Genomic DNA, 25,235 nt, shown 5'->3' with positions numbered 1-25,235 from the left:
CTCTGCCTGGAAATCATGAGATCTCCACTATGTTGTTGCTGTATAAACTGTTCTGTTTCCTGTCCGGTGTATCTTTTTAACTTTTCATTGTCTGAAAAGTTTGAGAGACAGAGTGCAAGCAGGGGAGGGGCAAAGAAAGAGGGAGACACAGATTTTGAAGCAGGCTCCAGGCTCTGAGCTGTCAGCACACTGCTCAACGTGGAGCCCAAACCTATGAGCTGTGAGATCATGACATGAGCCAAAGTTTGCTGCCAAACTGACTGAGCCACCCAAGAGCCCTTGGTATTATCCTTTCTTAAAGGAAAATAAACTTAGTGCTGAATGAAGTCTGTTTTGTCTCATGAGTTCAATTGTTAACCTGAAGCCAAGACTACTACTGTTGAGGCAGAATAGGTATCTAAACATGTATAAACTGAAACATCTACTTATATATACTACAAACCTGAGAGATGGGTGGGTGGCCACGGGTAATCAAACTTAAAACAACTGAAGGAATAAATTAATAATAAGTAACTCTAAATAAAAATTTAAGAGCACATAATAGGCAAGCAAAATAAAAATATCCCATATAAATACAGTAATGCTTTAATTGATTACCATGATTACTAGCTCCAACCTATATTTTGCAATGAGATTCTTTCCTATGAGAAATATACTGCAGTTGGTTTATTTAACAAACAAGCCTATTCTCCCCACCAAATGTACTGAATATATTTCAAATAACCATTATTTAGTTCACATATGACTTTTCAAGAAAACATCTGAGCGAAGCAAGATATCACAACAATACGAAATGCCGGAACTATTTGTATGGTAATATAATCTGCCTGAATACCAGATGACATCTGCTATACAAGGAAAATAAACTGTGTTTTAGGAAAAACGCCCTGGAAGAGAACTTAGAAAGCTCTAAGGTTAAAAAGGTGTCCTCTTCTGATGTTTGTCAATATTACTTTTTAAGTGAAATTTAGTTTACATGTACCTTTCCTATGATCTGCTCAGAAAAGGAGAGAAAATGACAGAAAGAAATGGCAAGTTAAAGAAGAGTAAAAAGGCAAAAAATAGAGACATGACAAAATCAGTATTAGTTCTAACAAAATGTATCTGGATTCTCAAAATCTGTGTTAAAACTAAAATAAAAATATGATTTAGGCACTTTGAGAATCTGACTGAAACTTTATCCTTCTCAGATCAGTAAGTACAGATGACCAAACCCCTGTACAGTCAAAAATCCACATGTAATTTTTGACTCCACAAAAACTTAACTGCAAACAGCCTGTTCGAGTAACATATTTTGTATGTTAATGGATTATATACTGTATTCCTAAAATAAGCTAGAGAAAAATATTAAGAAAACTGTAAGGAAAGAAAACACATTTACAGTACTGCACTATATTTATATATTAAAAAAAAAAATCCATGGATACGTGGAACCATGCAGTTCAAACCTGTGTGTTCACAGGTCAACCATATGTTTAACTGAACAGTATATAGATCTATACCCACCATGATGCCAGGATACAAAGATAAAGAATAGTAGAGTTTATGGGGAAATTCCATAATAAACTCATAAGACATGCACCTTCCCTCACAGAGTTTACAATCTATTTAGAAAATAAGACCAAGAAGTGTGAACTCAATAGCAAACAGCATCAGAAAATATACATGTAAGTCCTAAGTGTTCTAAAAACTCTGACTATAGGGGCACCTGGGTTGAGTGTCCAATTTTGGCTGAGGTCATGATCTCATAGTTTGGGGGTTTGAGCCCCATGTCAGGCTCTGTGCTAACAGCTCAGAGCCTGGAGCCTACTTCAGATTCTCTGTCTCCCTCTCTCTCTGCCCATCTCCTGCTTGCACTCTGTTTCTCTCTCTCAAAAATAAACACTAAAAAATGTATATATAAAAAAAAAGAAACTGACTATAAATTGTATATATATGGATTTAGAAGAGAGTATAGTCAATAAGGAAAAGAGTAAAGTAGAAAGGCTTTGAAGAATTACAGTCAGTTCCACTGTTATACAACCTATGTATTCCTATAAATCACTGTGCTATATGTGAAAAATTGCACAAGAAAAACCACATGGCTTATGGGAAAAATGGGGAAAGGGGCGCAAAATTCAAACTTCATCAATGATACATAAAAAAGAATAAGAAACTAATAAAAATAGCAGCAGAGTTTTACACATGTTAAATGGTTAAGAAATACATAAATATGTGGGAACGCAAACTGGTGCAGCCACTCTGGAAAACAGTATGGAGGTTCCTCAAAAAACTAAAAATAGAACTGCCCTATAATCCAGTAATTCCACTACTGGGTATTTACCCAAAGAATATAAAAACACAAATTCAAAAAGATATATGCACCCCTGTTTACTGCATCATTATTTACCATAGTGAAATTATGGAAGCTGCCCCCACTGATAGATGAATGGATAAAGATGTGGTATATGCACAATGGAATATTACTCAGCCATAAAAAAAGAATGAAAACTTTTCATCTGCAACAACATGGATGGATCTAGAGGATATTAATACTAAGTAAAGTAAGACAGTCAGTGAAAGACAAATACCATATAATTTCACTCACATGGAATTTAAGAAACAAAACAACGAACAAAGAAAAAAGAGACAAACCAAAAAACCCCTTATAAGACTATAGAGAACAAACTGATAGTTACCAGAGTGGGACAGGATGGCTGAAATAGGTGAAAAGGATTAAGAGTACACTTATCACGATGAGTACTGAGTAATGTACAGAGTTGCTGAATCACTAAAACTAATATATCAATCAATCAAATGGCGAAAGGAATTTCTCCAAATAGAAAGGAAATAACAGAAAGTGACTTGGAATTTCAAAAAGAAAAAACAATAGAATGAGTAAAAGATAAGGGATAAAGGAATGAAATCAGTTCATATAAATGGTTCTTAAATTAAAAGACGTTAACATCAGTGATGCCTGGGTGGCTCAGCTGGTTAAGCAACTGACTCTTAATTTCAGCTCAGGTCATGATCTCAGTTTGTGAGACTGAGCCCTACACTGTGGTCTGCACTGACAGTACAGAGCCTGCTTGGGATTCTCTTTCCCCACTTCTCTCTCTGCCCCTGCCCTATTCTCTCTCTCAAGATAAATAAAACTTAAAAAAACAAAACAAAACAAAACAAAACCCTAACCTATTAAGGCTGGTAAAGATTACAAGTTTGGTTGGGCCACCTGGGTGGCTTAGTTGGTTAAGCATCTTGACTTCGGCTCAGGTCATGATCTCACGGTTCATTGAGTCAAGTCCCATGTCAGGCTCTGTACTGACAGCTCAGAGCCTGGAGTCTGCTTTGGATTCTGTGTCTCCCTCTCTCTCTCTCTGCCCCTCCCCTTCTTGCCCTCTGTCTCCCTCACTCAAAAATAAACAAACATTAAAAAAAAAAAAAAAAAAAAAAAAAAGATTACACAGAGTTCGGCAATACGTGGCTTTGCAAAGTATATAAGGGTAATTTATTTTCTAATGTTTATTTTTTTTTTTGAGAGAGAGAGAGAGAGAGAGAGAGAGATAGCATGAGCAGGAGAGGGCAGAGAGAGAGAGGGAGACACAGAACCCAAAGCAGGCTCCAGATTCTGAGTTGTCTGCATAGAGCCTGACATGGGGCTCAAACTCACACACCATGAGATCATGACCTGAGCCAAAGTCAGACGATTAACCGAATGAGCCACCCAGGTGCCCCAGAAGGTAATTTATTTTCTTATATTCATTGTCAGTGTCTACCAAAATTACAAATGCATGACCCCTGTAGTCTATTAATTCCACTTTTAAGAATTTATTCTATGTGACCAAAATTCACATACATTTACACCAATATACAAAATGTGGGAATGAAAATTGATGGGCAGAGATTGGAAGAAGACTTTTCATTGACTGACTATCCTTTTTGGCCTCTAAATTTTCAACCAAATTAATATATTAAATGTTAAAAACTGTAGATATTTTAAAACTTCCAAATATGACAATAATGGGATACTGCCAAAAAAACAAACAAAAAACCCTACTACTTGCCTTACCACTCACACAAAATCTATTTCAAAGTATCTGTAACAAACATTTAAGTATCCTTAAGGTAAAAATGAAACACTACCTAAAGCAAAACCACAATGCAAGTTAAAAATCATAATGGATGAAAACAAATAACAAAGAATAACACTTTAAACTTGTGGGCCATTTCTGGATAGTTTTTTAGATTATGTGATTTGCTTATCACTATGTAAAAGAATTTCCTAAACCTATTCACTGACCTTTTGGGAGGGTGGGGTAGGGTACAGTGTGATCTTTTTTTTTTTTTTTTTTAACGTTTATTTTTGAGATAGAGACAGAGCATGAACGGGGGAGGGTCAGAGAGAGAGAGAGAGAGAGAGAGAGAGAGAGAGGGAGAGGGAGACACAGAATCTGAAACAGGCTCCAGGCTCTGAGCTGTCAGCACAGAGCCTGACGCGGGGCTTGAACTCACGAACGAACCGCAAGATCATGACCCGAGCCGAAGTCAGACGCTTAACCCACTGAGCCACCAAGGCGCCCCACAGTGTAATCTTATTAATTAGGTACTGATTCTACTAGTATGATAAAGTAAAACAAACTCCAGAACATTTTACTTGTAAAGATTTCAGGTAAAAAAAAAAAAAAAAAAATGCTGCCTTATTCATTTTATTTGAGATCTACAGATTTTATATCAATGAATTTCACATGAAACCTTTATATTGAAGGCAATTTCTAGGGCATCACCAAATAGGATAAAGAATAGAACTATTCCTAAAATAGGTCTCCTTTAGGTATTTTCATTTCATATTACTGGTCTCATCTCCTAGATAGTTTCTAAGTTTAACATCCCACTATCTTCCAGCACAAGTTCCATCATCACTGCTCCTAATTCCAGGTTAAGAACAATGAATGGGATCCTCTTACTATATAAATGAATCTCTGGTGTTCTTTACCATCTCCTGAGTACAAGATTCACTGACTGTTTCCCCCATTCTGTTTTTTTTGTGTATTGCCAGGCAATGTTTCCTACCACATACAGGCAAAACTTCTACTCATACAACTATCTATTGTATATCCATCTGTAACTCAGCACTTGTGTTTCTGTAATATAAAACTCTATGTAATATAGCAATGGCCCCATCTCTTATTGCATGGTCAAGGTGTGTACAGACCTCTCTTTTAACCTGAGGTCATGCCAACTCCTGAAAAATCAGTAAGCAGCTTGACTTAAGTAGTGGTTTCATTCTTTGGTGGTCTATGTTCCATCCTCCATTCTGTCCCTTGACAGCCTCTACAGAAATGCAGTTTTTATTAGCCTCCAGTGTTCCATTCCTACATGTGTTGGAAGGTTCTTTTTCTTAACTCTGAACCTTCTCAGGTATATTCAAATAGCTACAAAAAACAGAATTTCCAATTCTGCAACAGCAAAAGGGATAAAGGCCCAAGAAGATTGCCCAGACTCACCAAGACCATATACAGGTGGGCCCAGACAGTCAGAATTCTTCAGAAGTCTTTTTGTTTTCTTTCAGGAAGTTAGAAAAAGAAAAAAAAAGATTCTGTATTTATTTCTTTTTAAACTGGGGTGTAAATCTCTCAAACAAGATTTTAAATATAATGATGAACACCACAGTGTTGCATTAAGCTTTCTGACTGTTTCCAATTTAAAGCTGTAAGGAGGCCATCAAACTTACAAATTGGATGTGAGACACAGCTCTGCCTAAAAAAAGATTATATAGATGCATGACAAAATCCATTCTGACCAATGTTCTGAATAGTAATTAAAGGACTGCAGGGTAATAGGTTCCAAACTTTGTGACTTCAAATATAAAGATCTTTTCATATTTCCACAGTATAGACCAGAACAGGGTAGGCATGGGAGTATGGCTTAAAACACACTTGACCTTTACATGAACTCCTGGGCAGACACTAATAAAGGGCCAAATGTTCCCTCCCCACCTGCTAAAACTGATAAGGGCAAGGTATGCTTCCTTAGCAAGAGTTTGAGGGACACACAGTAGGACACTACATCAACTTTCAGCACAACTGTCTGGTCACAATGGCATCAGCAAAATTAGCATTTATTTCTACATGTGAAAATACATTATGAAGACAAATAATAACATACAAAGAGTGCACTCATTCACTTTCTCATTCTTTCAGCAATAATTCAAACACTGACCTTTTATTACTAAAAGAATGTTTACACCAAATTTATTAGAAAATCTATGCTTATGGTTTAAAATGTGCATTTATTACCCCAATTTCTTTCTAAATATATATACCACAGTATCCTTAACTTTTATAAGCAGAGAATATATCCTAACACAAGAGACCTTAAAGAGGCACAAGAGACATAAAGTACAAGAAAAAACCCAAGTTTTTAGTAGAAAATAAAAGATAAAAATTTCCTAGATGATGTGAGAAGAAATAATGCCTTAAACGAAAATATTCCAATGATACTAACAGTCTTAAGGATTAAGTATTAGTATCAGGGTGTAAAATTTGCAAACATTAATACACTGTTTTTGTTTTTTTTAATGTAAGATACTCAGTAACATCTCATTCTTCACTGGATCTTCACAAACACAAAACATATATTATACATGTTGTTTGTACATAAAGATAGACAGCCAGCCTTATGAATACCAGCAAGTTATATAAACAGTCCCATTATGAGCTGCAGCATATTCCTGCAATGGTTTACAAAGTATATATATATTTAATATGACAGAGAAGAAAATTATCAGAATCGAAGTGGAATACAGAAAACAGAAAATTAAAAATAAGCTTCTATGACTAGTTTGGGTGTTTTTAAATTAAAAGAAAACAAATGTGCCTATTTCTAAATGACACAAAGGAAATCAGTATACCTAAAACTTGAGAACAGAATGTTCTACTTAGGGCAATTCTGAAAAGAATGTTAAAGACTTTAATGAGTTAGCAATACATAACAGAAAAGGCTCTAAATCTGGAGCCAGCAAGCTTGGGTTTGAAGCTTAGTTCCCTGCTGTGGTAAAAACCTTAATCTTCTTGACTATCCTCATCTGTAAAATGGGAGAAATTAGTACAGAGTTATTGTAAGGATCAGAATGGATTATAGGGGCACCTAGGTGGCTGAGTTGCTTAAGTGTCAGACTTGTGACTTTGGATCAGGTCATGATCTCAGTTTGGTTGTGCGATGGAGCTCCGCGTGCATCTGTGCTTGACAGTATGGAGCCTGCTTGGGATTGTCTGTCTCTCTCTCTCTCAAAAATAAATAAATTAAAAAAAAAAAAAAAAAAAAAAGAAAAGAAAAGATTATAGATGACTCTCACATTCGTTAAACGTGAAAAACTAAGTATGGATACTATTCCCTAGACTAGTAAGAATAGGAAGAATACAGTCCATTTATTATTTTATTGTTTTCTACACAGGTAATCTCACCCCATTAATTTTAGGGTAATGAAGGACCCAATATTTGTCAAAAATAATGGCAGTTACGTATTTCACATATATAATATAAACACTTAAAACATTAAGCAAACAAAAAAATATTAAGTAAACAAAGTTCCATAATATCATACCAAACTATTGGTCATGTTAATTTCAAATGTTCTGGTCTAAGTAAAGAAGTTTCTCAAATATTCCAAATACTTCTGAATCTCAGTAGTGCATAAAGGGAAATAATTATTCCCTGAAGTTTCTTTATGTTATTCTCTTCAATTGTCATCGTCCCCTCACTGTGTCTTTCTCTAGAAGAGTATTTATTTACCATGCTATTTATACAACTACAGTTAAAAAACAAAACAAAACAAAACAAAACCCCAAAACAAAGTGGAAGGAGAAGGATAAATTATAGCAAATTAACAAGAAGGGAGAATTAGAGGGGCACCTGGGTGGCTCAGTCGGTTAAGCGTCTGACTTTGGCTCAGGTCATGATCTTATGGTTTGTAAGTTCAAGCCCTGTGTTGGGCTCTGTACTGACAGCTCAGAGCCTGGAGCCTGCTTCGGATCTGTGTCTCCCTCTCTCTCCGCCCCTCCCCCGCTCACACTGTGACTCCCCCCCTCTCTCTCAAAGGTAAATAAACATTCATTTTTTTTTTTAAATGGGAAAACTAGATGACTCCGTGGTAAATGAACAAAGTGTGAAGATAAAAGACACTCAGAAAACACAAATGCCTCATATATATATTCACATTAGTATGAATTTCACACCAACAATTTAGAATGTCTCTGATCGTTTAGCATGCGTAAGAATTATCAGAAATATGTGCTTGTTTTTACCTTTAGATTTGGGAATTAGCTCTCCACAACTGAGTATCCGCACCTCAGCAAATGGTTTGCTAGCTGCATCTGTTTTCTGATTTTCTATCTCTCTTACAACTTCTTGGCCAGATATCACTTGCCCAAAAACAACATGATGCCTAAAGAGTAAAGTAAAGATGATTAAATAAAAGCTTTTAATTTTAACATTAATTTAAAGTGGTCAAAAAATAAATTAAAATAATCTTTACCCATCTAAATGAGGAGTTGGCTTCGTTGTTCTTTGGAAGTCATCAGACAGAAGAATAAAAACAAAGTCAGAGAAAAACAAAGTTAGCATCTCTAAAAAGGAAAAGAAAATAACTGCATTGGAAACAAAGCTGCATACAAAGAAATCACATGCTATTTTAACATAATAGAATTTTATTACATTAACCTTAAGTCGAACAGAAAAAATTCAAGATGCCTTCTACATAATGTATTTTCAAAAACTCATTCTGATCATGAAAGTAATACCACTCATTGTTGAGAACTTACACGTTAACTAAAGTTGACATTTTGGTGTTATTTCCATTCATCCACGTTTCTTGCATGTGCCTGGGTTCTTACTGAACATGTAGAATGTTCTATGGTTTTTATAAATTCTATTGTATGAACAGACCACAATTTAACAAAAGATTCCACTAGTTTATGGGTTTAACAATAGTGCTTTTTCAACCTTAACATTTTAAACAGTTAAAACACCGATCAACTGCATAACTGTGGTTTTGTTTTCCACACTTTCAGTCACCTATGGTAACCTGTGGTCAGTCCAGTCTAGAAGCAGATGATCCTCCATCTGACATACTATCAGTTCAAAAGTAACCTAACACTACACCACAATGCCTGTTATTCACCTCACTTCATCTCATCAGGTAGGCATTTTATCATCTCACATCATAAGAAGGGTAAGTACAATACAGTAAGAGATTCCGATAGAGACCACATTCATATAACTTTTGTTACAGTGTATTGTTCTTTTTGCTATTGTTGTTAATCTCTTATTATCCCTAAATTGTAAATTAAACTTTATCACAGGCATGTCTATATAGGAAAACATGTAATATATAGAAAGTTCAGTACTATATGAAGTTTCAGGCATCCACTGGGGGGAATCTTTGAAACGTACTTCCCGTGAATAAAAGGGGACTTACTGTATATATTCAGATGGGCCTCACATGTGTTCTGTTGACTAGAACAGAAATGGTCCATATAGTGTTTGTAAAAATTTTAATTAGTTGCCAACATTAAAAGTTTTGGATACTTTCACTCAAAAATCCAGAATTCAGACCTTCTGGAACGCCGGGCTGACTATCCCTATCTTTTTAGTACATGGATTATCAGTTTAGATTCTTGTCCCAGCAGGCTTTACTGGCTTATGTTACCGAAGATCCAAAGACCTTCGAGTTTATTTTCCCTGATATACAAACAAACTTCACATTGAAGAAATCTGGATTAAAACTTTTGACAAAATTCAAAATAAGCAAAAAGTCCTGCAAATGAAGTAATTTTGTAACATCTTTTTTTCTACTCCACACCAAACTTAAAATCTTTGTAGTTAAGAAGATTGGTATTGGTGTAGAATGAAGATGGACACTGTATATCATTTATTATGTTAAAGAATCTTATCAAACAAGGCATTAGATGGGGTGCCTGGGTGGCTCAGTCGGTTAAGCGTCCGACTTGAGCTCAGGTCATGATCTCCTGAGTCATCAGTTGGGAGCCCCACACTGGGCTCTGTGCTGACAGTTCAGAGCCTGGAGCCTGCTTCAGACTCCGTGTCTCCCTCCCTCTCTGCCCCTCCCCCACCTGCACTCTGTCTCTCTCAAAAATAAACATTAAAAAAAGTTTTTGAAAAGGCACTAGAAATTTGGAAGAAGGAACACAAGCCAAGCTAACCTTTAGTTAAAGCCCACATGATACTAATTAACAAAAATTCAAACATGTTCATGTATTTTCATAAGTTCACCTTACATGTAAAACTAACCCCTTACTGTTTTCTTCCTACAACAGATATGTTCACCTGAAGTTGCTTAAACTATTTAGAGATGTAAAAACCATTGTGTATACCCTATGTGTATTTGTATTACATGTTACATTCAACGTATACATATATTTTGTATCTAGATTTAGTCAAACCTCACTTCACAGATTCCGTAACTTACAAATTCACTTCCTCACTAGAATTCATTTATAACCCCTAAACCAATACTCTGCGTTTTCATGGTCATTCTCGAATTGGTGAAAAAGTGTATTGAAGAGGAGCAGAAAAACGAGCACTCTTGTACAGTGCTGACAGGAATATAAAATGATGCAACCACTGTGGAAAACAGTTTAATGGTTCCTCACAGAGTTAACCATAGACAAATATTGCATGATTCTGCTTGTGGATCTAAAAAAAATTTTTTTAATGTTTTATTTATTTTTAAGACAGAGAGAGACTGAGCATGAGTGGGGATGGGGCAGAGAGGGAGACACAGAATGTGAAGCAGGCTGCAGGCTCTGAGCTGTCAGCACAGAGCCCAACGTGAGGCTCAAACTCACGAACTGTGAGATCACGACCTGAGCCGAAGTTGGACACTCAACCGACTGAGCCACCCGGGCGCCCCTGCTTGTATATCTAGAATAGGAAATTCATGGAGACAGAAAACAGAATAGAGGTTACCAGGGGCTGAGGGTAAAAAGAAATGGGTTTCTGGGACAATGAAACCATTTTGGAAATAGTGGTGACAGTGGCACAATATTGTGAATATAATTAATACCATTAAATTATACATTTAAAAATGATTAAAATGGCAAATTTCATATCACATATGTTGCCACAATAAAAAAGTTTAAGATTAAAAAACTGAAGTTGTCTCCTTTAAAAACAATAAAAACAAAACACAAGTTAAAGAAGGGTTACCTAGAAATTAAGAGAGATAAGGGAAAATCAACACATAGAGTGAAGATTCTGAGAATATACGTGAAGGATTACATAAACTTAACAGAAGTTTTGGATAGCACGGGAAGGGTTTTAATTTAAAAACAAACAAATGATAACAGTGTTGTTGAGGATCTGGTGACACTGGAACTTGCATACTATACTGTTGATACTAGAGTACATTATATAGCAATATATATATATAGAAAGACTTAAAAATATGTAAACATTTCACTAGTAAACTTCTAGCAACTTATGTAAAATAGTTAAAAATGCTTCAAACAATAGGTACAACAATGTTCACTGCAGCAGTTTGAAAACCAGGAAGCAAGCCAAATGTTCAAAATTTAGATAAATAAAGAGGGTCCTCGGTGGCTCAGTCAGTTAAGCATCCAACTCTTGATTTCAGCTTAGGTCATGATCTCACGGTTTTGTAGGTTCAAGTCCTGCATCAGGCTCTGCACTGATCCTGCAGGCCTGCTCGGGATTCTCTCTCCCTCTCTCTGTCCCTCCCCTGCATGCTCACTCTCTTGGTCTCTCCCAGAATAAATAAATAAACTTAAAAAAAAATTAGACAAATAAAGCATAGTACATTCAACCAATGGATTCACGTATAGCTATCAAAATATTAATACTTAGCTATGTGCAGAGATTTATATTGTATCCAAAGTTGTTTATAGAGTATATGCAACATTTAGGTTACATTTTTATTGCAGAGAAAGACATTCTGGGGACAGGAATTTTTTCTTCTATTTACCTGTGTTCTTATTTTTCTACGACCAACATGATATAAATTGTTTTCATTTAAAAAATCAGAAAGACAATTAATTGCCTTAAAAAGGCAATTAGTTGAATGAACTAGAGTCTATTCACACACCAGAGTAATATGCAGCTGCAAGATAAATGAAAAGGATCTCTATGAACTGATATGGAGTGATTTCCAGGATATATGGCTAAGTGAAAAGAACAAAAAACACTGTATGTAGTATGCTATCTGTTGTGTAAGAAAAAAAGGAAAATAAAAAAAATATATATGTATCTGTGCTTATTTTTGTAAAAAGAAATAGAGGAAGATAAGCCAGAAACTAATAAGGTTTGGTTACTAATATGGATGGATGGGAATGGGATGAAAAAATGGGGAATGGCAATGGAGTGAAAAGTTAGGTGGGAGCGATACTTAAGAGGTATTCTTTTTGAATCACGTTTTATAAACTTAAAAAAAAAAAAAAAACTAAAAACTAATCATGGTGAGAGAACAAAATATAATCATACACAAATCAACCTAACATATTTTGAGCCACAAAACCACACAAAATTCACACCAAAACCACACAAAATTCACACCAAACGGCACTAATCTGAGCCACTTTTAAACACAGTATTTTAACTACATACCCTCGGTCTAAAAACAAAAATAACTATAAGTAAATAGCAACTCTAGTTAGTAGGTTACTTTTCATAGAATAGAATAGCAAGTTTTTAAATAGAATTCAGCAAATGGGTAGAAATTCTGAAGATAATGGGAGCCAGGTTTTTCACTATTGAAGACGGGAATTACAAATATGGAATAGTAAATCACTGGAATAAGCCATATGGTGCTTACAGATTAAGTTCTTCTGAGACAAGGAGAGTCTATTGAGGAGGAGAGCAAATCTGTACCGATAGGACGTGATAAAAAATATGCACTGTTGAAGAGTCCTGCCCAAAACTTTTTGGGGTTCAGAATTGGAAGCATTAGCAGTACCCACTTTGGAGCTATAAATAATTTTTAGTAAGTACGCAAATTCACAAATATAGAATCTTTGAATAATGAGAATCAACTGCATTTCATTCTTTGTAAACAAGTAATTTATAAAGAGATACTCTGCAAATATTCTTATTATTAAATTTGTGCTCTAAATAGATAATTCTTTCCTCAATCAGTCATTATGGAGATGACTACAAAATGGTGACTTTTCTATCATTCCTTTTAAATTTATTAGCTGACATTCTACTAAGAAACAGCTTTGTCTTCTCCCTTGTTATTTATTCATTTATTATTTATACCTGTACGGGCTGCTGGATTTCTATTTTATTTAATAATCCGATACTATCATTATTTATTTTGATGCTCAAATTTTCCTAATCTGGCCAGGGGGAACCTTACCCCTTCAGTCTGGCTCCTGTGTCGTTTTGACAAGTCTTCATCATTTGGAAACTTAAGCAGTACAGTTCAATTTCACTTTTAACAATTTTACTCTCTCCAACAATTCACTGTTCCCCTTCCTTCAAAAATTTTCCCCATTATGGATCCCTCTCCTATTTATTAGCAATCAATGAGAAATGACACACCAAAAAAGGGATATTTTAAATGATCACAGCATAAATACTTACATGAAGAACTGTGAACCGTTTGTGTCCTTCCCTCTGTTGGCCATAGACAAGAGAAATTCTTTGTTGTGTTTAACAGCAAAACTCTCATCTACAGAGAAGCGAAGTTTTCAGTTATATTATAGGCATAAACTCCAAAAAATTTCATTTTCACTCTTCATATCTTATTTTCATATGTGCTCTGTAGCACCAGACAAAATTTAGATAAAAGGTTAAAAGAAGAAAGAATCAAATATTAACCAATTCCTTCTTCCACCTTTTTAGATTAAAACATCTAATTTTCAATCCCTTGCTATAAATTCAAATACTATTATCACCCTCCCCTTCTTTCCATTTGCATTTACTTGTCTTTTATATCATTTTGGAAAAGACAACACAATTTTCTTTGCTTATTCAAACAAAAAAATAAAACGTTCCTAAAAAAGGAAGAGAAAGAAACCAGATAGGATTCTTTTACACTTCCTGTTTCTTTTCTGAGCACAAAAAAGCACATATGGTTATTTTAAGCACAGAGAGGCACTCATTAACTTAATCTCTGCCACAGCATCATTTATTGCAAAGAGTAGCTTGCTTTCCAATCTTGGATTCGAATATGAGAACCACCCAAGTAGAACGTGAAATAAAATTTTACTGAATTCCTGAAGTGAAAAATATGAAATACGAAATTATTTCCACATTCATGTTTATAGTCTTTCAAATAATCTTCACATTAATAAAAAATTCCAGAGAGAAAATTTTAATTTGAGAAAAACATTATCCAAAGTTTAAAATATCAAAGGGATTTTTTTTTTTTAAGTGCACAGAAGGGGAGCCTGGGTGGCTCCGTTGGTTAAGCATCTGACTTATGGTTTCGGCTCAGGTCATGATCTCACGGTTTCTGGGTTCAAGCCCTTGCATCAGGCTCCACGCTGGCTTGGGATTCTCTTTCTCTTACTCTCTCCCTGTCCTTCCCCTGCTCATGCTCACTCTCTTTCTCTCTCAAAATAAATAAACTTAAAAAATAAACAAATAAAAAAAATGCACAGAAAAATGGACCCACTAAACATGTGAGTACTGTTAGTATGAAATATTGCTAAATCTGTTTTAATAAAGATTAAGGTTAAGCTGTGGAAGTGCCCAATCTAGCACTATAATTCTAAGACTTTATTATAGATCATTGAAACCCTTCAAATAATATGATGTATTAATGTTCTAAACACACAAAAAATCCTACCTCTATAAAAAGTCTATCATATAAATTTTTTCACAAAAAGATTAACTTTTGGATTCACTGACTGCAGTTGGATATTAGTATACTGTTTAATAATCTTATTGATTCAATAGAGAAAAAGGAAATACAGAAAACATTAAAAATACAATTTAAATGTAAACATCTTTACCTTCAAAAAATCCTCCATAAATAGATTCCCCTCCTCGTCCATTCCCTAAGAATGAGAAACATGGACTCTTGAACTCCCAAGACAGTAATCTCTTTGAAGGCGCCACCTAAACAAAATGCTTCTTACAAAGTAGGTGCTTAAATGACTTTGAATTAAAAATACTCAAAGGTTCACAGCAAATCATAAAAGATATTAAAGTCAATACTGACAAGATCCCAAATTACTTTCTTTTCTCTATGATACAAGAGTTAAGAATGTGACAAAGTCTCTATTAAGATTTGTGGAAAAAAGAACACTCAGATTCTAGTGATTATGTAGATCTTTGAACAAAAATTAGATTTTTTCCCAAAATGTCTTTAAAAATACAATTTCAGTGTTTTTACAATTTAAAAGTATAGGTAAAAACTATATTATAGTTAAGGATTACTAGTTTTGACAAAACCAAACACACACACTGACAAATTACTACGAGATGAATAGTGTTTTTTAATTCAGAAGCACATTTATGAAATTAATTCATGCATCAAAAGTAAAATCTCCTATGTGCCTCCTTCTTTTTGTCTGTGAGTACTTCTAGAGACTTGTCTAACTTTAAGGTCTATGATACCTAACAAAGTATTATGATTTTCTTTTGTGGGATTCAAAGTCTTACCTTCACTGAAGTCACCACCTTGAACCATAAAATCCTTGACAACTCTGTGAAAGAGACAACTCTTATAATGTAATGGTTTCTGAGTTGATTTCCCTGTCCCCTTTTCACCTACAGAGAAGAAAAATTAGTAAGCCATTTAGTAGGAAAAAAATCAAGCAGGCAGTATTAAAGAAAAATTAATGAGGAAAGCTTTTCCCTGTAAAATATACCTCTCTTGAACTATGTAGATTGTGAATTTTTTTTTAAGTTCATTTAAAAATCACCAGTGTTTTTCTGGAGAGTGTAGAAATGTAGAAATCAATCTCAGATAAAAGCCCATTGCAAGTAGTATTTCTAGGGGCACCTAGGTGACTCAGTCAGTTGAGAATTCGACACTTGATTTCAGCTCAGGTCATTACCCCAGGGGGTCATGGGATTGAGCCTTGCATCAAGCTCTGTGCTGAGCATGGAGCCTGCTTAAGATTCTCTCTCTCTTCCTCTCCCTCTCCTTCTGCTCCTCTCCCCCAATTATGTGCTCTCTCACTCACTCTCAACTAAGTAGTATTTCTAAGAATTACTTTCACATCCTGGGCAATGGTACATAATCTGCATGGGGAAATCTAAAATCTGTTAAATAAGAAAATTAAAACCATAGTCAAATGGGACTAGCATCAGGGCAACTGAAAATGTCAACAAACCTGTACAAAGACAACGAAAGTTCTCGCATGTTTTGGGGCACACATCAGAAAATAATTCAAAGACAACTCTTCCAGCTGAAAAAGAAAGAAGCTGGTTTATACTTTACCAATTTAAAATATTAAATATTCATTTATAAATGTTATATAGGAATACTAATTTTCTTACCAGGTTGATTATTAATGGCAATGTCAAAAAAACATCGAGGACGCTGAACCTTTATTCCCATGGCTCCAATACTTCAATCTATGAATAAAATGCAGTTTCAGGCAAACAGACCAAAACAGCAAAAAAAATTTTTTATGAATTTCTGGGGAAAAAATTCTGGAGCATAAACTGGAAATTTAGTTGAACTTATTTTGATATTTACTTCCATGAAAATATAGATTCTTTCTTGGGGGGGGGGGGGAGTAGATTGCATTTTGTGAAGCAAATAGAAAAGACATAAAAGAAAGGCCTTAGCCATAATATAATAAAACTTTTATTTTAATAACTGAACATACATTGCCACTCAAACAGAAAATTGTATTGTCTGTATGATGAGTGAACTCCACAAGATTAAATAGAGAAAAATCAAGGACAGACTGATCCAACCCTTTTGCTCCTTGGAAACAAAAACAAAAGTTTTGATTACAATGGTGTTTAAAAAAGAAAAACATTCAAATTCCTAAAAAATACCAAAAATAAGTTATCAAGGAAGAAAGTGGGATATTTTAATGATAGAAATATATAGTAGGTTTCCTTCCTGAGTAAAAGCACATTACATATGAGGCTATTTTCTGATCATGAGCAAGAGCCTATAGTGATATACTAGTGTAGACAAAAAACACCAATAGGTGACATACTACTCTGTGTGAATACTTTTATCTATATAGCAGATAGCTATTATTTAACATTCTTTTGCTAAGGCATTTATCTGAAGGACTTAGATGTTTCAATCATGATTCCTGATGGGAAATGACAGGTTAAGGCGAAGAGCAGAAGAAACAAAGGTACTTAGTTTAAACAGCATCCAAAATTATGGACTATAAAAATGACAGTTTCATCGGCTCAGAACAGAGATTGAAATGTATACGCTTTTCTGAAAATTATCCTAAGCTGGTAGCTCTGCAAAAGGTCCAGTGAAGCTGTGAAAAATCTATATCCTCCATCCTAAATAGATTCCTCCTTTTATCAATTTTTAGGTAGCTTCAATGTAGATTGTAAGAAATAATATACAGTGTGTACTTTACCCATTTTCCTCCCATGATAACATTTTAGAAAACTGTTGTATAATAGCACAACTGTAGCGTAAAAGCAGAACAACGTTGATATAATCCTTCATTCCATTCACATTTCCGTTTTACTGGCACTCATCTTTGTGCCTGTTATTTAGCTCTACAAAATTTCATCACATATGTAGGTTTATATATCTACCAACATCCCTTATCAATTTTACGGACCCCAAACACATAAATTGGGGATTAAATTACACAAAAGATAGATTATATTGCATTAAAATTCAACCCAAGTGTTGCATATTCACTTTTGGCATTACTGTATGGGAAAGGGGGAAAATACCATTTTCTCATGACTTCTCAATTTTATTTCTAACAGGTAAAATAGATATTAGAATTTGTTTCACATGAAACAAAGCAAAAAATCTAAACTTTCAATCCTCCAGTAGGCTACATAGACTTCCTGAAAACAATGAAACAACAAAAAAAACTTAGTAATTTTAGGATCTTGCCAAGTTAGTTGCATTAAGTGTTTACTTGTATAGAATTTCAATTCCTGCACACTTGAAATTGAGGGTATGTTGAATCCATAAATCTGAGGAAACTATCTTATCTTAAAAACTACTTAGTACCTGATTATCCTTTATCTTCAAAATAATTTTTGTAGGCCTTCTTCTCTACTTTTGGGGGTGGAGGAAGAGAAGAGAAATATTAATGATTTATTTTCCTCCAAAGAAACTTCTACAGCTACTTGTTTAACCACAATATCCCAGTTGGAGATTTCTATTATTACAAAATGATTACTATGGTATAGATAATACTGCCCCAAATAGCTTATAATTACAGTTAATTTCCTACATACAGTACTGAATTCTTGAAAACAAACTCCCAGTTGGAAAACCAGGCATCATTTATGACAGGTCAGAAAAATCCCTAGTTACTCTTAGCCTTTTATTTTTTAACTTTTTTTAAAATGTTTAAGAGAGAGAGAGAGAGAGAGAGAGTGTGTGTGTGTGTGTATGTGAGCTGGGGGTTGGGGGCAGAGAAAGGGAGACACAGAATCAGAAGCATGTGGGACCCCAACTCACGAGCTATGAGATCATGCATGACCTGAAGTCTGATGCTTAACCGACTGAGCCACCCAGACGCCCCACCCTTAACCTTTTAGACACACCTTTGATAATTTTCCAAGTTTCTCAATTCTAGAGCACAATGTAAAAAATCCTATAGCTCTGGGACCTCGAAACTGCAATGAATACCACCACTAATTTATGGAGTTTTATGATCACAAGTGGGAGCTACCAGTATAGTGTTTGTTTTGTTTATTCTGAGGGCTGTTTACATAGGGGAATTCACTTTGGGAAAACATTGAGCTACACTTACATTTTATGTAGCTTTTGGTATGCTATGTTACATTTCAATAAAAAGTTTACTTTATTAAAAATAATATATCTAGAACAAAACTTTACTTCTTTATCCCCAGTTCTCTCAGAACTCAGTAAATATTATTACTGTCCATCGTCTTTGGTTGCACTTTCCTTCACAGCCCATTATTCAAACTATTAGGAAGTCGGCTTGGCACTGACTGAATTTTAGCTTCAAAAATTATCCTGGAGTACCTGGGGATTGAGCATCGACTCTTGATTTCAGCTCGAGTCATGATCCCAGGATTGTGGAATTGAGACCTGTGTTGGGCTCCGTGCTGAGGCCCTTAAGATTCTCTCTGCCCCTCTCCCCAACTTGCCCTCTAAAAAAAACCCAAAAAAAACCAAAAAACCCCAAAAATCCCACATGCTCCCACCATCTTTACCATTATTATTATTTCTTATCTGGAATGTTGCAATAGCCTCCTAATTGGTTTTCCTTGCTTTTACTTAGTTCTCTATTTTCTATTCTCATTAGAATAACCAAAGTGGAATGATTCTTTAAAAGTACATTTACCACTTCATTCCCCTGCCTAATATTTTCTAACATCTATCACATTTAATAAAAATGTCCTTCCATGGGGGTGCTTGGGTAGCTCAGTGGGTTAACTGTCCAACTCCTGGTTTTGGCTCAGGTCATGATCTCACAGTTTCATGGGTTCAAGCCCTGCATAGGGCACTGCACTGACAATGCAGAGCTTGCTTGGGATTCTCTCTCTACCCCTCCTTCTCTTTGTGCCCCTTCCCGACGCGTGCTATGTCCCTCTAAAAATAAACTTAAAAAAAAAAATTCAAAATGTCTTTCCATGCATTTCAAGAACCTAAACTAGCACTGTCCAATAGAAACATGAGTCACATACGTAAGTTTTAAATTTGTAGTAGCCACATTAAAAAAAAAAACAAAAACAGGTCAAATAATGTATTTTATTCAACTATGTCCAAAATACTACTTCAACATATAATTGACATAAAAATGTTATTAATGAGCTATTTCATTCTTTTTTGGGTAGTGAGTCTTAGAAATCCAGTGCTTATCAATTCAGAAAGTCATGTTTCAATAACTCAATAACTGCATGTGGCTCATAGCTACTGCTACACTAGACAGCACAGATGTAAATATTTTAGCTAATGACCTCCATGACTTCATCTAACATTCTTCTTCTCCTTAGACACATGTGTTCCAGCTGTTCTTCAAACATCCCAAGGCCTAGCCCTTCATCAGGTCTTTCACACTTGTTGTTTCCTCTGTGTGGGATGCTCTTACCCCAGATCTTCCCCTTGTTCATTCCCTCACTTCACTTAAATCACTGCTCAAGCATCCCCTCCACATGGAAACCATCACTGACCAGTATATTCAAAGGTGCAGCCCTTGTCCTCCAACACTTTATATCCCCTTACTTGTCGTATTTTTCTTCGAAGTATTTACTGCTAATTGATATTTTATGATAAATTCAAGTTTTTATACCTATTCTTCTTACTAGAATATAAGCTCTGTGATGTGATAAACCTTTTTCAATTTTGCTCTCTTAATTCCTACTGCCTCAAACAGTGCTTGGCCATGGCAAGAAATCAGTATTTAATAAATAAATGAATATACATGAAAGGATAGGCATGTGTGAGAATGCTGTCTTGCAACACTGTAACACCCAAAAGGAAACATCCAGAATGTCCCACAATGAGAGAACAGCTAAATAAATTTTGGTATACAACGCTATTAAATATTACTTAGCAGTTTAAAAAGTCTACATACTCTATCCAAAAATCCTGTTACTTAGCTTAAAAGAAAAAGAAAGCAAGTTGCATGTAAGTATTTTGTCTACACCCTCAAATAATACTCTTATTTCTACAGATAAAGAGTTACATATCAACATTGACAGTCCTCTATCAGAGGGGACTAAGAGTAGGAATGGAAGTCAATGGTAGTCCTTAGCTTTACTACTTTTTTTAATGTTTATTTCTGGAGAGACAGAACATGAGCGGGGGAGGTGCAGAGAGAGAGGGAGACACAGAGTCCGAAGCAGGCTCCAGGCTCTGAGCTGTCAGCACAGAGCCCGACGTGGGGCTCGAACTCACAAACCCTGAGATCATGACCTGAGCCGAAGTCGGACGCCCAACCGACTGAGCCACCCAGGCACCCCAGTAGTCTTTAGCTTTAAATGTGAGACTTGAATTTTTGCAGTGAGAATATATTCATGTAGTTTCCCAATTTAAAATAAAAAAATTTTTAAATAAAAAAATATATCTGTATAATAAAATAAAACAGTAGGAAATACACGATAATACTAACAGCCTATCCTTAAATGAAAGGGTCACATATGGTTTTCTCAGCCTCTTCATTTTCCAAGTTTTCTACAATAGAGACCTGTAAAAGAAACTCTTCAAAAGACCACTCAAAGTATTCATGTATTTTTTAAGTGTCTTACTTCCATGATTATTACTGTTGTTTGCATTTAACTCTAGAAGATCTTGGGAAATTACTTTTCTTTTTCACAAAACTGTGTGCCCCTCACCCCATGGAAACTAGGAATGATACATGTGAATATTTATCTAAACGCTGGATATTAAATAATTTCTCAGGTTCGTGAACAATGAAATAAATAATGAAGATAAATAGATTTGACTTCATGAAAAAAATTTATTATTTCTATTTGTCAGAAGAAAATTTAAAAAATTTTAAAAAAGGGGGAGATATTTTCAACAAACATGTTAACTTTTTACTATAGAACAGTGCTTAGGAATGGGGGCACTAGGACAATTCTTCACTGACTACGACCATCCTAACTCACTGCAAGAATATTAATCACCTGTGGCCCTATTTGTATCAGCACACCTGACAACCAAAAAACCTCTCTCACTGTCCTTCTGCCCCCACCTTTGGGAACTAATACCACAGGGTCCACACAGCAAACAATTAAAAGCACAAAAACCACACAAGGAAACATAATTTTAAAAAAGTAAAATTAAAAATATAAACTACACAAATGATTTTGCTAAGCAACTTGGCATTACAGACCAACAACTTTGAATATACTCACATTCATTGTAACCTTTAACACTTTAGTAATCAGTATCTTGGCATCTCTGTGAAGGTAACCATTTTAAATGAAATATTATTGATTTCGGTTTAATAATAATTAAAAACAACCTAATGTCCAGCACAACTGTTGAATAAATTAAGAAATATTCATATGATAGACTATTATACTGCCTATGAAAATGCAATTTTTAAAAATATAACATGGAAAAAATGTTAAATGAAAAAAGATACCAATACTGTATGGTTAAAAGGATTCTAAGTATAAAAAAATTCAGAGCACCTGGCTGGCTCAGTCAGAAGTGCACGCGACTCTTGATCTTGGGGTCGTGAGTTCAAGCCCATGTTTACTAAAAAAAAAACCAAAACCCCCCCCCCCCCCCAATCTACCTTTTCCCTTAAAAAAAATTCATATGTGGTCATTGAAGTGCTTTTTGCAATGGTAAAATAAAAAACAAACAAGTTGTACGGTAATACAAAATGGGTAGGGGGCGCCTGAGTGGCTCAGTTGGTTAGATGTCCGACTTTGGCTCAGGTCATGATCTCACGGTTTGTGTGTTCCGGCATGTCAGGTGCTCTGCTGTCAGCACACAGCCCACTTGGGATCCTCTATCCTTCTCTCTCTCTGCCCCTCCCACACTCAGGCACACTCCTGCACTCTCTAAAATAAATAAACACTGGGGCGCCTGGGTGGCTCAGTCTGTTAAGCGTCTGACTTTGACTCAGGTCATGCACTCCTGGTTCGTGAGTTCGAGCCTCACATCAGGCTCTGTGCTGACAGCTCAGAGCCTGGAGCCTGCTTCGGATTCTGTGTCTCCCTCTCTCTCTGCCCCTCCCCTGCTCATGCTCTGTCTCTCTCTGTCTCAAAAATAAATAAAAACATTAAAAAATTTTAAATAAATAAACATTAAAAAAAAAAGAAATTGGGAGGCATCTGGGTGGCTCAGCGTCCAACTTCAGCCTCGGCTCGGGTCATGATCTCAGGACTCCTGGGTTCAAGCCCCTCGTTGGGCTCTATGCTGACAGCTCAGAGCCTGGAGCCTGCTTCAGAATCTGTGTTTCCCTCTCTCTCAAAAATAAATAAAACATAGAAAAGAAAAAAAATTGGTTAAATAAATGATTCATGAAATGAATGGTATTCATCTAGCCATAGGAAATCTTCTTACAGGTTAAAATAACTTCTTTCACCTACCAGACTAACAAAAATAAACAATATTGACCTTCTCGTACTTTGTTGCCAATAGTAAAGGGGTAAATGGATACAATCCTTTGCCAGTTTGACAACATACAATATTACAAGTGCACTGAATACACTCTGACTCAGTAACCCACTTTAGAAATTTATTTTATACATATCCCACACATTTGCAAAATAAAGTTCATATAAAGTTGTTCAAGGCAGCCATTGTTTCAGAAGTTAAGAGGCTGTAAATCTAAATGTCCAGAGAGTAGATTACATAAATCATATTATATCCATACAATGTACAAGGCTATAAAAAAGAATGAGGAAGCAGTTTATGTACTTTTCTCTCCAAGACATTTTGTTGACTTAAAAAAAAAAAAATACAGGGGCGCCTGGGTGGCTCAGTCAGTTGAGCGGCCGACTTCGGCTCAGGTCATGATCTCACGGTCCGTGAGTTCAAGCCCCGCGTCGGGCTCTGTGCTGACAGCTTGGAGCCTGGAGCCTGTTTCGGATTCTGTGTCTCCCTCTCTCTGACCCTCCCCCGTTCACGCTGTCTCTCTCTGTCTCAAAAATAAATAAACGTTAAAAAAAAAAAAAAATACAGAGATATGTTTGGAATGCTTTCTTTGTGTATTTTTCAGAAAAGTAAAAAAATATATATATGTTTGCTTGTCTAATACAGAGGCTATTGGTGGGAGAGGAAATAGGTAGCTGGGGAAGATGGGTAAGATTTTTTTACTGTTCAACCAACCTTCTCTACCTTTCCAATTTTATACCACATGAACGTATGTGGAAAGAGAAAAATTATCAACGACTACTCATGAATGAGAGGATATACATAATGTATCAGGTGAAAAAAGCAAGTTAGTAAAGATCCCAATTTTACACATAACAGATGTACATCAAAAAAAGGAAATGAGGGGCGCCTAGGTGGCTCAGTTGGTTAAGCATCCAACTTTGGCTCAGGTCATGATCTTGCAGTCTGTGAGTTCAAGCTCCACGTCAGGCTCTGTGCTGACAGCTCAGAGCCTGGAGTTGGTATCAGATTCTGTGTCTCCCTCTCTCTCTGTCCCTCCACACTCAGTGCATGCGCACTCTCTTTCTCTCTCTCAAAATAAACATTAATATATATATATATATATATATATATATATAATGTACATATACAATGGAATACTATTCATCCATTTAAAAAAAAAAAAAGGAAATCTTGCAATTTGCAACAACGTGGATGGACCTAGATACATTAAGCTAAATGAAGTCAGTCAGACAGAGAAAGACAAACACTGTAGGATCTCACTTACATGTAGACTCTAAGGGAAAAAAAGGTAAATTTAAAAATGTATGCATACACACACACCCTGCCCAAACTCATGGAAAAACAAACCAGATTTCTAGTTACCAGAGCTGGGGGAAAGGGGGTGGGGGAACTGAATGAAGATAGAAAGATGCAAACTTCCAGTTGTAATACTGGGGATGTAATGAAAAACATGATGGCTACAGTTAACTTACTGCTATATGGTATATTAGAAAGCTACTAAGAGAACTAACCCTTAAAATTCTCATCACAGGAAAAAAAAAGGTTTTTCTTGCATCTATATCAGATGATAGATGTTAACAAAACTTACTGTGGTAATCATTTTCCAATATATGTAAGTCATATGCTGTACATTTTAAACTTATATACTATGTCAATTACATCTCAACATAACTGAAAGAAGATCAGATTTACACCAAAATATTGACACTGATTATAAATTATGCAGCATTATTTACAAAAGCCAAGACATGAAACAACCTAAGTGTCCACTGATGAATGAATGAAGAAAATGTGTTAATGTGTGTACATGTATCTTTTTTCCTTCAACATTTGTTCCCTGTTATATTTTTAAAAATTGCATTTTCATAGTGTAATAGTCTATCATATGAATATTTCTTAATTTACTCAATAGTTGTGTTGGACATTAGGTTGTCATAATGTACATGTCTGTAAGTGGTTATATATTTAGGTTACATCATATAAGGATACTTTTCATTCTTAGAAATAGATTAAAATTAGTTTTCCTAAACTAACAAAT

General features: G+C 35.3%; 1 protein-coding gene across 5 annotated transcripts in view; it reads right to left on the bottom strand.

The window, feature by feature from the left end:
* Positions 1–25,235, bottom strand: part of PPIG (peptidylprolyl isomerase G) — a 40,781-nt gene that overhangs the window by 9,425 nt on the left and 6,121 nt on the right. For 4 of the 5 annotated variants that reach the window (XM_042949052.1, XM_042949049.1, XM_042949053.1 and 1 more), the window contains 7 exons: positions 16,468–16,545; positions 16,302–16,376; positions 15,625–15,732; positions 14,973–15,017; positions 13,597–13,684; positions 8,513–8,542; positions 8,283–8,422 (listed from right to left, as the gene is read on the bottom strand). In XM_042949052.1, coding sequence (XP_042804986.1) covers positions 8,283–8,422; positions 8,513–8,542; positions 13,597–13,684; positions 14,973–15,017; positions 15,625–15,732; positions 16,302–16,376; positions 16,468–16,528 — 547 coding nt within the window. In that variant the 5' untranslated portion in view covers positions 16,529–16,545. Of the gene's footprint in view, positions 1–8,282; positions 8,423–8,512; positions 8,543–13,596; positions 13,685–14,972; positions 15,018–15,624; positions 15,733–16,301; positions 16,377–16,467; positions 16,546–18,148; positions 18,197–25,235 lie in introns of those variants that run through there. The other variant, XM_042949050.1, reaches the window with a different exon arrangement.

The sequence above is a fragment of the Panthera leo genome, chromosome C1 (assembly GCF_018350215.1).
Source record: "Panthera leo isolate Ple1 chromosome C1, P.leo_Ple1_pat1.1, whole genome shotgun sequence".
In the NCBI taxonomy this organism is placed as follows: Eukaryota; Metazoa; Chordata; class Mammalia; order Carnivora; family Felidae; genus Panthera; species Panthera leo.
The sequence above is the reverse complement of the archived record's forward strand: the minus strand, read 5'-3'. Positions and strand labels throughout refer to the sequence as shown.